This window comes from Antechinus flavipes, chromosome 4 (assembly GCF_016432865.1).
Source record: "Antechinus flavipes isolate AdamAnt ecotype Samford, QLD, Australia chromosome 4, AdamAnt_v2, whole genome shotgun sequence".
Taxonomy (NCBI): Eukaryota; Metazoa; Chordata; class Mammalia; order Dasyuromorphia; family Dasyuridae; genus Antechinus; species Antechinus flavipes.
This window is the reverse complement of record NC_067401.1, coordinates 80,622,949-80,637,241: the sequence shown is the minus strand read 5'-3', so window position 1 is coordinate 80,637,241 and position 14,293 is coordinate 80,622,949. Positions and strand designations below refer to the sequence as shown.

Genomic DNA, 14,293 nt, shown 5'->3' with positions numbered 1-14,293 from the left:
ATAGTGCCACACAACTATGAATACTCTCTGGAGTAGTAGAGAATGTTTTTAAGTAGTAGAGGTTAGTGGAACTATTTTAGATTTCATCTATGGTATTTAGTTACTAAAGTTAAAGAAAAATCTGTTTCATTAGCTACAATAAAATAATTCTGTGGAATGGCTCCTACAGAGAAATTTTGGTGCAGGATATAATATAATGGATATTATAAATCTCAATTATTATGAATTTCAAACAATTAAAAAACCAATTAAGCTTATATTGTCAACTAATTAGACTTCAGACCTTCAACAACCAGTTATTTATTAAAAATGACTTCTATGTCCCCTTTTCATTGTCTGTTCATTTGCCTCTGTCTTTTTTGTAGTTACAATCTAGAATTATATTTTGCATATATGTGTGTGTGTTTTTTGTTTGTTTTTTTTTTTACAGATAAAGATGGCAAAGCATTTCATCCAACTTATGAAGAAAAATTAAAACTTGTGGCACTATACAAGCAGGTTCTTTGGGGTCCGTGTAATCCAGACACTTATCCGGAGGTTGGATTTTTTGATGTCTTGGGGAATGACAGAAGGTAACATGGATTTCTTGCTTGAGGAATTTAATGAAAGGGCTTCAAGACAAGCTGACTAGGAGGGAAATTTGACTTAATGTTGAATATTGACTTAGGTGTTAGAGTCAATTCACTTTTACTTCTATTTTTTGGAGTCATCAAATATTCAGCTTAGTGATATTTTGGCCAGATATTGTGAAAGAATCATTCATTTTGTTAGTAATAATAGAGAACTGTAGTTTTCATTTGCTATTTCTTGACCAAGAGTTACAGATCAGACTTTAAAAAAATATTTTCTTTTTAATAACTAAATACAATTATTGTTTGATGTCAGTTATCTCATTCAGCTCTCAGACCCTGATTTGCATAACAGGTTTATGACAAAGGAAATACACTGAACATTCTATCCACTTTTTCAAACCTGGTAACTTTTTTTTTTTTTTTTTGCCTGTGAAAAATTGATGTTTAAGATATGCCTTATGGTAGTTCTCTGGATTAAAATAGCTTCATACTTGAAGTATATTTTTGTATCTAAGTCATGTGAGCATAATGATCTAACAGAAATAGTAAATAGTAAATTATTTTAGAAAATAGATGTAAGATTTTATTTGAGGAGGTGGCTGGGGTTCTCATGGCAAAATAAAGTATTTCATTTTAGTGATAGTTGGGAATTATTCATTTTATTATTATATTTTTAAATTAAATAAATTTCCCTTTAAGGAGGAATGGTGATTGCTGTTGTTTAATTTTACAGGAAAGAATGGGCAGCCCTGGGAAATCTTTCTAAAGAGGATGCTATGCTAGAGTTCGTCAAGCTGCTAAATAGATGTTGCTATCTGTTTTCAACATATGTCACATCCCATAAAATAGAGAAGCAAGAACAAGAAAAAAGAAGGTGAAATTTAAGGGCACAGAGTTCTTTTCCAGTCGTATATTGATGATTTGCTCTAAGGAACATCGGTTTCATATCAGACAACTTTTTCCTTAGAATTTTGCCTTGTTGCAATGTTTTCTTTTTCTCAGAATGAGCTGGTGTTTTGGAATTTTTAGTTTTCCCTAATTATAGGTATAAAATATTCTATCTACTCATCTATAGAGGTGACAAATTTCTTTTTTCTAATGTAACATTTCAATAATTTTATTGTAACTTTTTATCTTGTGAAGACTTTCATTTGGATCATTTTACTTTGGTTATGCATGAAAACTTAAATATTTAAGTTCTATTTAGTAAGACTAGTTCAGTCATTCATATTACCTGGTTGGGCTAATGTTGAAGGCCTGGACTACTTAAATAAGAATGTATTAAGTGCCTACTTTGTTCAAAAGCTAGAGACATAAAAATAAAATTGAAAAAGTCTGACCTCAGGGAACTCATGTTCTTTTGAATGACATGAAGAAATAAAATACAGAAAAAATAATAAGATAATTTTAAGAAAGAAAAGCAGTGGGGCAACTAGGTGGCGCAATGAATAAGAGTGCCAGCCCTGAAATCAGCATGACCTGAGTTCAAATTTAACCTCAGACACTTAACACTTCCTAGCTGTGTGATCTGGGCAAGGCACTTAACCCCAATTGCCTCAGCAAAAAAGAAATAAAAGCAATAACAATAGGAGAATGAGGTAAGGCCTTGTATAGAAAGTGATTCCTGAGCTCTTCTATGAAGTAAAGATGTTACATTCTAGATATTAGGTGTCATAGTTTTTCTCAGTTATAAAGTAAATGAATTAGTTGACTTTCTGAGGCCCTTTCCAGCTCTGATCTGATCTTCTGGCCACTTTAGGCAAAGGCATGGAGACGGAATATAAATTACTTTACATAGGAAGTAGCTAGCAGATCAGTTTGATTACTAATATGAAGTTTGAAGAAAGGTTGGATTTGGGAAGGGAATATGAGTATTCTTTTAGATATATTGATTTTAATATACTTTCTTGACATTGGGTGGTGATCTCTAATAGGTAGTTGGTAATGCAAAGAAACATTTTAGGACTTAGCTTATAGATTTAGGACTCATGTAGAATATGCTGATGAGACCACAAAGGGAAAAATTGAAGAGAAAAAAATAAAAGAGAGCACAGGATACAGCCTTTGCAGGGGTTGAGTGGAGGGGTATGATATACATGATGAAAAGATAAAGAATTAGATAACGAACCAAAAGAGCCTAAAAAAGGATGGGGGAAGTGTCCAGGAGGAAGGGATATGAGGGGGAGAGCGGGGGGGGGGCAAAAAGGAGGGTAATTAACAGTGTCAGAGGGATCAAGTCGTATAAAGACTGAGTAAAGGCCATTGGGTATAGCAGGAATGAATTTCTTAGTGGGTCTTGCACAGGGACGTTGAGAGTAGGAATAGAAAACAGATACACTACTTTAAGAGTTTAGGGTGAAAGGAAATTAATTTAGATGCTCCTTTCTGGAAGCTTAATGTGAAAAGGGAAAGTGACATAGGATGAGAGCTTGGGGAGATAGCTAAGTTAAGTGAATTTTTTTAGGGAGGAGGAAGTCCTTCAGGTGGTAGGGAAGGAACCCAATGGCTATGGGGAGGTTTAATATTTAAAATGTTTGTTGAACTGAAGATGAAGAAGGGAATGACCTGAAGAAGATTGGATTCAAGAACATGAGTGGAGGGATTGACCTTGGTAAGAAGAGAAGCCGCCTATTTATTAGAGACTCCAGCAAAAGAGAGGATGGAGTTGCAAATGTATGGGATAAAGTAGAAGAAGGAGGTTAGATTGATGGCCTCTGTTTATTTAAGGAGGAGACCAGCTCTTCTGCTGAGAGCTTAGAGAGGGTGAGAGAAAGGATGTGATGGTAGAAGTTTGAGAATCAGCAAGGGTTTGAAATTGGAACTGTTTAAGAATGTAATTAAGTTAGTCAGGGAATAATAGAAAGATTAATAGTGAAAGCCTGGTGGAGATTAGGTGACATACATTTGTCATAACCCTAATGACTTTCTCCATGCATGACTATTTGCATCTCATGATTAGCAATGAAGAAGGAAAATGGTGGAGAGAAGTTAGGTTTGGGGCAGAAGATTCAGGGCTAGTTGATTATGATAGTATATTACTTCACCACAAGAGTGAGTGTCCAATGAGTGAAGTGACACTAAAATGGTCTGAAACCAGACCAATAGACTAAAATATAGAATAGTGGGGAGATTGAAAATCAGGGGTGAGGACAGAGAATTGTTTAGAACTCCTAAAGGGTGAGATGGTGGTGAGAAAAGGACATAGTTAGAAATCATAACAGAAAATTAGAAATTTTTTTCAATTTAGACTTTTTTGGGCTAAAATACCTCATTCATATATTTGTGTGGTGTGCATATATGCATATACACACATATATAATATAAAAAGATAGTAATATATATAATTTGAGTTATCCATCTAACATCTAACCCTAAATCTAAGCAAAAGAGGCTACTGAATGGCCCAAGTTAGAAGTCCAGAAGCTCAGAGAAGGAGGCAGCATGGTCAGAAGAAGCAATATTGAATTTGAGGTCAGAAGGTTTGGGCTCACTACTCTTTGATCACAGGTAAATCTATCAGTCCTCCTGACATGAGTTTGGTCATCAGTAAAATGAGGGAATAGACTAACTGACCTCTGAAGACTTTTCCATCCAGATATGTGCAGGCAGAGCCCTTTGACTCCTAGTCCAGGCACTGTGATTTTGTATAATTAACCTAGTTTTACAGCCAGTTGGAAAGAGACAGAGCTCTCAAGAGGAAAGGACACTAGAAGCAAGGGTCAGGCCTGACAAGATAAATTCCTGCACAACTTTAAGGAGTGAAAGTCTGAGATCATTCAGGATGGGGCAAGATAGCCTTATATCCTTTATAAATCCAAGATGATAGGATGACAGATTTAGACACAAAAGGAATTTCAGAGGTCCAGAAGCCTAAAATCACAGAGATGGCTGTGTAATGCAGAGAAACATTTTAGGACTTGGGTTATAGATATAGGATTCATGTAGAATATGCTGATGAGATCACAAAGGGAAAAATTGAAGAGAAAAAAATAAAACAGAGCACAGGTTTTTTTTACTTCAAATCCAGTTCTCTTTTGCCTTGCAGTGATTGAGATTTATAGTAATAATAATTTATTTTTATAGCACTTTTAAGGTTTGCAAACTGCTTTATATGCTTCATTATGTTTGATGTCGGCAGAATTCCTTAGGTAATTGCTAATTATCATCTTCCTTTTACAAATTAAGAAAACTTCGTCTGAAAGAGGTCCAGTAATTTGTCCAGGGCCACGCTTCTAATTAATGAGGCCCCAAGTCACTGATCAGTCACCAAGATTAGCTTAAATAAAAATCAACTAATTAAACCAGTATAGTATGTATTGAAATACCAGAGGAGATTATAATACATTTTAGATCTTAATCTCATATAGTTAAAAATAAAAAAAGTTTTAGCACTTGTGAAAATAAAAAATATCTGTAAAAACTAACTTATAACTTATGCAGTATAGCTCATTGCTTGGGGCAAATAAGGTGCTGTTATAAGAGCTTTACAAATATACATAATTGCATTTTGATATGAAGTAATTCATTGTATAAACTTTACATGGTAAAATAAAAAACACTTTTTGGTCATATGTACATTCATTTTTAACATTTCCATACAAATTATGTTGGGAGAGAAAAATCAGAAAAGGAAAAAAACCACAAGAGGAAAAAAAAAAGAAAGTGAATATAGTATGTGTGGATTTACATTCAGTTTCCACATTTCTCTCTGGATGCAGATAGCATTTTCCATCCCAAGTTTATTGGGATTGCCTTGGATCATTGAACACTGAGAAGAACCAGGTCTGTCGTAGTTGATCATTGTACATTCTTGCTGTTACTATGTACAATGTATTCTTGGTTCTGTTTGTTCTGCTCAGCATCAATTTGTTTAAATCTTTCTAGGCCTTTCTATAATCAGCCTGTTCATCATTTTTTATAGAACAATAACATTCTATTATTTTCATGTACCATAACTTATTCAGCCATTCCCTAGATGATGAGCATTCACTCATTTTCAATTCTTTGCCACCACAAAAAGAGCTGCAACATTTTTGCACATGTGAATCCTTTCCCTCTTTTTTGATTATTATTATTTTTGGAATACAAACTCAGTAGAACACTGCTGGATCAAAGGGTATGCAGTTTGATATCCCTTTATGCATAATTCCAAATTGCTTTCCAGAATGACTGGGTCATTTCACGATTCACCAACAATGCATAAACTTTTTCTTTATTAAATCTAACATCTGTCTCAAAGGACTATTGTGAGGGTCAATTGAGTTATGTAAAGTTCTTTGCAAACCTAGAAGCACTAATTGAATGCTATAATGATTATGATGATGGTGTTTGTTTTATCAGTTGACTTGTTGACTATAGTAATACCTGAAGCTAAATATCTTCTCTTACTAGTTTTTCTATTCTTATGTTTAAATTTACCAGAAACATATTGCCTAATATTATAATAGCTGTACAAAACTACCTTCAAAATTATAGAACCTGAAATCTCAGTTCTCTCTTTTAAAAAAGAAGAGGAGAGTTTCATTTTAATATACTCATTCTTTTTTTTTTTTTTAAACACTTATAGAAAGGAAGAAGAGGAGCAAAGACGTCGGGAAAAGGAAGAAAAAGAACGTTTGCAAAGGGAGGAAGAAAAACGTATTCAAGAAGAATCTGAAAGGTTGAAAAGGGAAGCAGAAGAAAGGAGGCGAATAGAGGAGGAGAAACTGCGGCTGGAACAGCAGAAGTAAGCCTCCTCCCTGAAAATGACTTGCCAAGTTAGTCATCGGAGCCTTGCTCTTCATCCTGTGCTTTGAAGCAGTGCGAATTCTTATAGCTTGTTGGCAATTTGTACCAGTGATAACTTAATGATCAAAAAAGAGCCTTCTCCCTCAAGGCTTGGCCTTGAGAGGAGTGTAGTGACCACTATCTCTGGGCATGGGTGGGATTTTTCCTCCCTTACCTCTGACCCTTCTGGACACTTTGATTCAGCATTGAGTAAATGCCTGCCTTGTGCAGTGAACTTGGCTGATTGCTGGGAGAAATGGAAAGATGCTGGAGATCCTGTCCTAGGGTCATAAGGTTGGCTCTCAAAGAAGCCATTTTGCAGATGAAGTTGCCAAGCTGACAGAGGTGATTGTGCCTTGCCCAAGGTCACACAAGCAAGAACTAACAGCTGGGATTCCCAACCCCCAGCCTTAGTTTTTCTGTCAGCTGCTCTGCCCCCTGGAGCCTGGTCTTCAAGTACTGGGAAATGTAATGGGGAAAGATAAGGCTTTGACGGATGTTTTCCTTGGTATTATAAGAGTACTTGGAGATTAGAGGACCAGGGGAGATCCTATTTGTGACTGGCAGTCATTTCTGCCCTTACCTGAGGGAAGTAGGGGATGCTGATGCTATCTCCCAAGCACCTGTGGCTGCCTTGGGGGCCCCAGGGCCTGGTGGCTTGTGGGTGTTGGGGACTTGACCTACATGTAGCTCTCTATTGATGAAACCTTCTAGATCCCTGTTTGCTTAATAGTGGGAAGAGCAAGTATTTTGGTTGGAATCCTCTCAGTTAACTTCCTGTTTTCGTGACCTGGGCAAATCACTTTCTCTGTCTCAGTCTCCTCGTCTAGGACAGAAGGGAATTGGAGTAGATGGCCTGTGACATTTCTAAGATGGGAGATAATTTTACCTTTTTTTGTAAAAAGTTTTACATGAAATAAAGTGTGATCTTTTTAAGGTAGACCTAAGAATCCTATGGAATCCCCAAATTTCACTGATTTCACTTGCTAATTCTAACCATGTTTATCTAATAAGGAATCATTCTGCTTTCTGTGTTATATAAGTACGCACAAAAGGCAACATATGGTGAATGGTTAGAGAGTTGGCCTTGGAGGCAGGAAGGCTAGAGGTCAAGCCTGGCCTCTGGTCCAACCTGGCTGGGTGATCCGGGGTAAGTCATTTCACTTCTTGGCTCCCCAGGCAACTCTCAAAGTCTGTCAAAGATTGCCAGTGTCAGAGCAGGGCACAGTCTCTAGTGATAGAGGGAGTTCTTCACCAAGAGCTCCTTACACCATGAAAATTGCATTCCCTTTTGAAAAAAGAAAGAAACCTCCCAAGACATATTTCCTTGAAAAGTTAGCTGAAATTTGATAGAAAGTGTTTATTATAACTGAAGATTTAGTGCCTTATTTCTTTTACTTCAGAGGCACATGTTAATGAGCATAACTGGCCTAGTCATTTCAAAGGGTTTGGAAAATTTAAAATATAATAATGACTTGCCTTTCATAGTAAACAGTCCTTTGTAGTCAGCCTGGTCTATTTTTAACATTTTTAGGCAACAGATAATGGCAGCACTAAACTCCCAGACTGCTGTGCAGTTCCAGCAGTACGCGGCCCAGCAGTATCCAGGGAACTATGAGCAGCAGCAGATTCTCATTCGTCAGCTGCAAGAGCAGCATTATCAGCAGTACATGCAGCAGTTGTATCAAGTCCAGCTTTCGCAGCAACAGGTATGATAGACTCAGAATGCAGTGTTAGGGAAGGTACTCAGTTTGATTGAAATGGAGATTCTTTTTAGTACTTGGTAGCTGAGAGACCCCATGCTGCAGTAAGAGAAGTTCTTCACTTGGAATCAGGAGAGACCTGAGTTCCTCTCCAGCCTCTGGTTCTTACTAGTTCTGTGAGCTTAACCTCAGAGTCTATGTTTCCTTGTTTGTAAAAGGGAGATAATCCCTAGAGTATGGTACATCCTTTATTGTTGAAAGGAACACAGATCATCTCTGGAAAGCACCATAGAAGTGTCCATTATAACTTTAATGACAGAGAGGATAGAGAGGGTGGAGACTCCTTATATAACCAGAAAGTGTGACTCCTTGTCCCTGACTCCTTTGGTGCCCTGGGCAGCTCTTTCAAGACTCTTGATTGCAGAGAAGGTGCTGATCTACCATAGGGAACATTTTCTCATCGGGAGCTCACTGTCAGTGAATTTATGGGGTCAGACCCTGTCTTTAGAGCAATACTAGTGAACTTTAAACTGTGATCCAAGGTAAAAGAGCTTTAGTTTTGCCGTTAGGAAAAAAGATCCATTTTGGTTAGATTGTAGATGTGATTTCATGGACAGTTATAAAACAAATTCTACTTGAGGCATTATTCTCTGATAGTTTTTAAAAATGAGTGTAGACTAATAGCAGAGTGCTTCCAGAAGCTGGGAAACCTGGGAAAAAATGACAGTGTATGTTGATACAGAAATGCCAGCAAATTTTGTTGTCTGAAGCACCAGAGTGTGGATGAGCTTTTGGATCTCCCCTAGACCAGAGAACCCCCAGGAGCTAGACAAACCTGAATTTCCCCACCAGTCAAGGCAACCTATGTGATAAGATGGAAAAAATGTCATAGGGCAGGAGTGAGAGGATCTGGCTTTGCTGTTTATTCCCTGTCTATTTTTAGACCAATCATTAAATAACTATTTAACATTTATATAGTACTTTAAAGTTTACAGAGCTTGGTAAACATTATTTCATTTAATCATCAAAACAACCTTATGAAGTAGGTGTTATTATTCCAGTTTTACAGATGAGGATGTTGAAGCTGGGCAATGTCTTAAGACAATTATGACAATATGAAGAGGGCAAATGACTTACCAGGAGTCACCCAGCTCTTTGGTGTCTAAGAGAGGATCTGAAGCAAGACCCCTTACCTATCCATTATGCCAGGCTGCCTCTGGTTTTCACCTGGGGCTTCCTTTTTTGAGTGAGAAAGGTTAAAATCTGTGTTCCAAGGGCTCTTGCAAATATAGACTCTTCTGATCCTGCATCTCCTTCAAAGTTACAGCGCTGACTTGGACTGAAAGCAGAAATTGTTTTTCCCCCTTCATGGTTGTAAGTGTGAATGATACTGCCAGAGGGTCCTGACTTGACCTTGACGTGGGCTGGGAGGCCCCTCTGACTTGCTAGTTGTGGTTAGATCATAAGGCAGAACTCCTGGAACATTCTGCATAGTGTATCCTCAGAGTAGTTCTACCCTTAGGCAAACACCAGACTAGGAGGCCAGCGGGATTCTGTCAGAATCTCTAGGAACTTAAGCAGCTCATTTGAACTTCAAATGATCCCCTCTGCCTCAGTTTCACAGTCTCCCAGAGAGTGGTAATAGAACCTTCCCTTTCCTCATACTTATCAAGATTAGAGGGATAAAGTAAAACCTCAGCCCTGGGGCTTTTTAATGAAATTGCTCTTGGTTTTTAAGAAGGCTACATGTGGGATCAGATTCTTGACAGCTCCTACTAGCCCTGAGAGGCATTATCTTACAATCCTTTCATTTACAGGCTGTTTTTATTTATTTAGCTGTGACAGAGGACTTAAGAGCAAAAAATCTGAGTGAAGTAAGAGAAGCTATATTTCTCCCATTTTTAAAATAACATAAGTCACTCCATAGAAATAGGTTTCCAAAGTAAATTAATGTATAACTTATTTTTTAGAACACAGAATTTGTGAATTTTTTTATTTCCATTATATTTAAGAACTGTCACCAAGAATATAGAGGACAGCATGAAGTAATCTAGCATGTTGAGTCATTATAAAATCATATGCTGTATCAGAAACATAGTTTTGTTTATGACTCACATCTTTGATGTCTGTGAAAAGCCACATCCACAAGTTTCTCTTGAAAAGTGGTGGGTGCAAAATGAAAATTCATTTCAGTTCCAAATTGTATTTTTGAAGTATTATGCAAATAGTCCTTGACATCATATATGTATTCCCCAAAAACCACCTGGCTGTATGCAACATCATGCAATAAAAGCCACAGGGCTTGTGAGAGAAATAGGATTTGGGATATAAATATTTGGTCAATAACATATTAAAAAAATAGGAACCTAATAACTTAATAACATATGTTTAATTTGGAGAAATGCATCAATGCTACAATAGTGACTGCATCTATAGCCCTTGATCCAGGCTGCTTAAGCAACTTGGACAGGACTCTTTTAACTCCAGGCCTTAGGGTCAAAGCTTGGCAGAAAGAAAAGGGTTGTGTACCAACCCTCTTTCGTCTACAGTTCCTGTTGTGTCAGAAGATGTACATAAATCTGGAATTTTAACTTGAAAAAAATCTGACATTTCCATTTGATAATGGGTATTGTTTGAAAAAGTTACAGTTTTGTAGTAATTGTTAAGTAGTACAGTCTTTTTTGCATTCTCACTTTTTATTGTAGAGGAAATTTTATAAAAGCAAATTCAAAATTTGCAATATGCTCCGTTCATCCATTAATACATTAGTTGCACTGGAACAAATTTACATTTTCAAACAAGTGTTATAGCTGAAATGATTATGTTTATATACACACTTTAATGGCTATATGAGAAAAAATATTTCATGAGCAGTTTTCTTTCATTTATCATTTCCATCCTTTGTGTGTTTCTGTGTCTGCGTCTGTGTTGCTTTACATACATTATCTCATTTGATCCTCTCAACATTTGTGTGAGGTAGGTATTGGTGATTATCATCTCCATTTTACATTTGAGGAAAGTTGGCTTTGTTCAGATATAGGTTAGACTAAATTGACCTCTAAGAGTCCTTTCAAATTTCTGTGACTCACTAAAAAGTATCAGAAACAGTCATTTCCTTGCTATTGCTCTTTAATTTTAAGTTGCATGATCCTTCCATTATCTTATGCTACAAAAGACTTTTTAAAAAAAATTACAGCTCATGCTGGCATACATTTTTGTAAATAGTTTCTCAATTTAATAAGTGTCAAGGCATGCTGAATGTATGAAAAAAAAAAACACCACAGAATCTTGGAGGATAATGCTATGGGTTATATTAGAAAACACTGGTAAACTCCTGGTAAGTCATTTGAAGAAAGTCACTTAACTGAGCTTCAGTTTCCTTATATGGGGAGAGGTTAGATATGTACCAAAATATTTGTAATAGCTCTTTTTTTTTTGGTGGCAAAAAGTTGGAAATTGATAGCGTGCCCATCATTTGGGGATTGATTGAAGAAATCATAGCCTGTGAGTGTGGTTGTGTTGTAAGAAGGGATGAAGAGGACAACAGTAAAGTCTAATCGTGATCGTCAACCATGATTCTAGAGGACTCCTGATGAAGTGTGCCCTGTATCTCCAGTTAGAGATGTGATAGACTCAGTACAGATTGAGACCTTTTTTTGGTTTTGGCCAGTGAGAAAATTTTGTTTTGCTTGACTTGTAATAGGAATTTTATTTATCCCACTTCTCCAATGAAGGAGGATAAGGGGGAAGAGAGAGAAGTCAGATCTTTGTGAAAATAAAATTTAAATAAAAAATAAAATGAGGGGTTAGAGTAGATCTCTGAAATTCTTTTCCTTATGAAACTGAATTCAAAAGCTATTGTTCATCTGTCTCCCTTTTTAATTTCTGACTCTTTGAAAATAGTATACAGTCTGTAAATAGTATTGTGTAATGGATAGAACATTGACTTGGAGTCAGCAAGGCTTGTGTTCAAATCCTGCCTCAAACACTCACTAGCTTCGTGACTCTGGGTAAATCACTTCAGCTCTTTATGTTTTACTTGATTAATTTGTGAAATGAGAGGATTGGATTTAGTAGCTTCCATGATTTCTTCAAACTCTAAATCTATGATATTAGTATTCCATGAATACTAAACTTTCTTGATACTTTCAGTTGCGATTTAAAATTTTCTTTTTCTCTAAAAATAAAACAAATTATTTCGAGAACTGGCATTTTTTTGAATATCCCTTATTTATTAAATGGTGGCAGTTTTCATTAATGTGGAATAATATAGTCATCATCAATAGCAATAAAAGATTTAGTTTGAAAAAATTTCCTGACATGTAGTTGATAACATTGTTTTATGTGCTTTTTTGGGGTGTGGAACTAGCATTCTTTTCAAGCGTAACATAGTAATAATTATTTTGCTTAGATAGAATTTTGCCTCCTGGGGAAAAAAAAAGCCATTTTGAAGCAATCCATTCCCCAAGTGTGCAGTTGTTAGTAGGCTCAAGCAGTTCACATCAGTAAGGTATATTATGTAGTCTCTGCTAACTATTTTGGTTCAGGTGATTTCAAAACACATAACTATTTCAAGTTTTTCCACATATTCCCCTTTTTGCTGAAAGGACAACATCGTATTCTAAAATAGTCATTCTTCATATTCAGTACATTTTCTGTTTTTCTTGAATTGTAGGCAGCATTACAGAAACAGCAAGAAGCAGCAACAACTGGAGCGTCTTTGCCTGCAGCATCAAAGGTGAATGCAGCCACATCTGGTGAAATGCTCTCTGTTAATGGACAGGCCAAACCTCACCCAGAAAACTCTGCAAAAGAACTGGAACCAGAAATTTCAGAAGAAGTCCTAGAGAATGGACCAAAAGGTATTATTAGGAATTTGTATATATTTGCCTTTCTATTGAAGACTGTAAAAATGAGAAATCCCAGGGGGTGAGTTGAGCACAATTGAATATTTTTCGTGAGAGCATTAACAATTGTCAATCAAGCAGCATTTTTTGCATTTATAAACTAAAGATACATCTTGTAGACCTAGTTCTAGAGTTGTGAAATAAATTATTGAGTATTAATCTTTTGTATGTGCTCTTGATCCTGTTATTTATCTAGGAGATTTAAAAGTAAAAATATTACATTATGTGGTAGACATTTCTTACTAGGCCTATATCTGTCTTGAATGATGGCACCAGCAGGAATGAGAGTAGCAGTTATAATTCAAAGAACTAAACCATACTTTGTGGCTTCTCTCTGGAACATTTCATAGAAAGTAGCATCAGAAGGAACCTTAGAGATGGAGCTATCAGTATCTTCAAAAGGGAAATTTTGGGTAAAATCTCTGTAATTAAATATAAAAAGCCTGTCTAGCATTCCAGGACATATGTCTGCTTCTTAGTATCCATTGTTCTCCCATTCACTTCAGTCTCTAAGAAGTTTTAAGTTAGGTTTCTTCTGAGATTTGTTTGTTTTACCTTCTTGAAGTGTTTCTAGAACTTGTAGAGATAGATTTCTTTTCTTGCTGTGTTAAAGTGCTCCTTCATTTATTTATGAGACTATGAATTACTATGGAAACATTATTGCTGAAGCACACTTTACAAGTCAGATATAAAAATAGGTATAAATAAAGTTTTGAATTGTATTTGACGAGGAAGAATTGATGAGAATTGAGATATTGCATAATTTCTCTTATATCCCCATAATATTGAGATACTATCATATATGTTGGGCCTGCAAAAGACAGTTCCATGGAGTTTTTTGCTTTGTTCATAAATCCAGAGAAGTAGCCCCTGAACCTTATCACTAGGTTGGTAAATCAGAAATATTAAAGTAATATTACATAAATGATATTTAACACATGTTGTCATTTAAATACAGATGGTAGGCTTGTTTTAACTTTTGAGTCCTCTTGTTGCTAGACTCTGTTCCTGTAATAGCCGCACCTTCCATGTGGACGAGACCTCAGATCAGAGACTTTAAAGAGAAGATTCGACAGGATGCAGATTCAGTGATCACAGTCGGCAGAGGAGAAGTAGTTACTGTTCGAGTACCGACCCACGAGGAGGGCTCTTACCTCTTTTGGGAGTTTGCAACAGACAATTATGACATTGGGTTTGGGGTATTTTTTGAATGGACAGAATCTCCTAATACTAACGTCAGTGTGCATGTCAGTGAATCCAGTGATGATGACGAAGATGATGAAGGTAGAGCAACTTTTTCATAACCATACTTAAAAATACAGATGTTATAAAACTTTTTGGCAGA

General features: G+C 36.3%; 1 protein-coding gene across 1 annotated transcript in view; it reads left to right on the top strand.

The window, feature by feature from the left end:
• ACBD3 (acyl-CoA binding domain containing 3) overlaps nucleotides 1–14,293 on the top strand; it is a 41,303-nt gene that overhangs the window by 21,636 nt on the left and 5,374 nt on the right. The window contains exons 2-7 of the mRNA XM_051993413.1: nucleotides 431–572; nucleotides 1,306–1,446; nucleotides 6,139–6,297; nucleotides 7,873–8,047; nucleotides 12,717–12,903; nucleotides 13,948–14,232. Of these exons, the coding sequence (XP_051849373.1) occupies nucleotides 431–572; nucleotides 1,306–1,446; nucleotides 6,139–6,297; nucleotides 7,873–8,047; nucleotides 12,717–12,903; nucleotides 13,948–14,232 (1,089 nt within the window). The remainder of the gene's footprint in view (nucleotides 1–430; nucleotides 573–1,305; nucleotides 1,447–6,138; nucleotides 6,298–7,872; nucleotides 8,048–12,716; nucleotides 12,904–13,947; nucleotides 14,233–14,293) is intronic.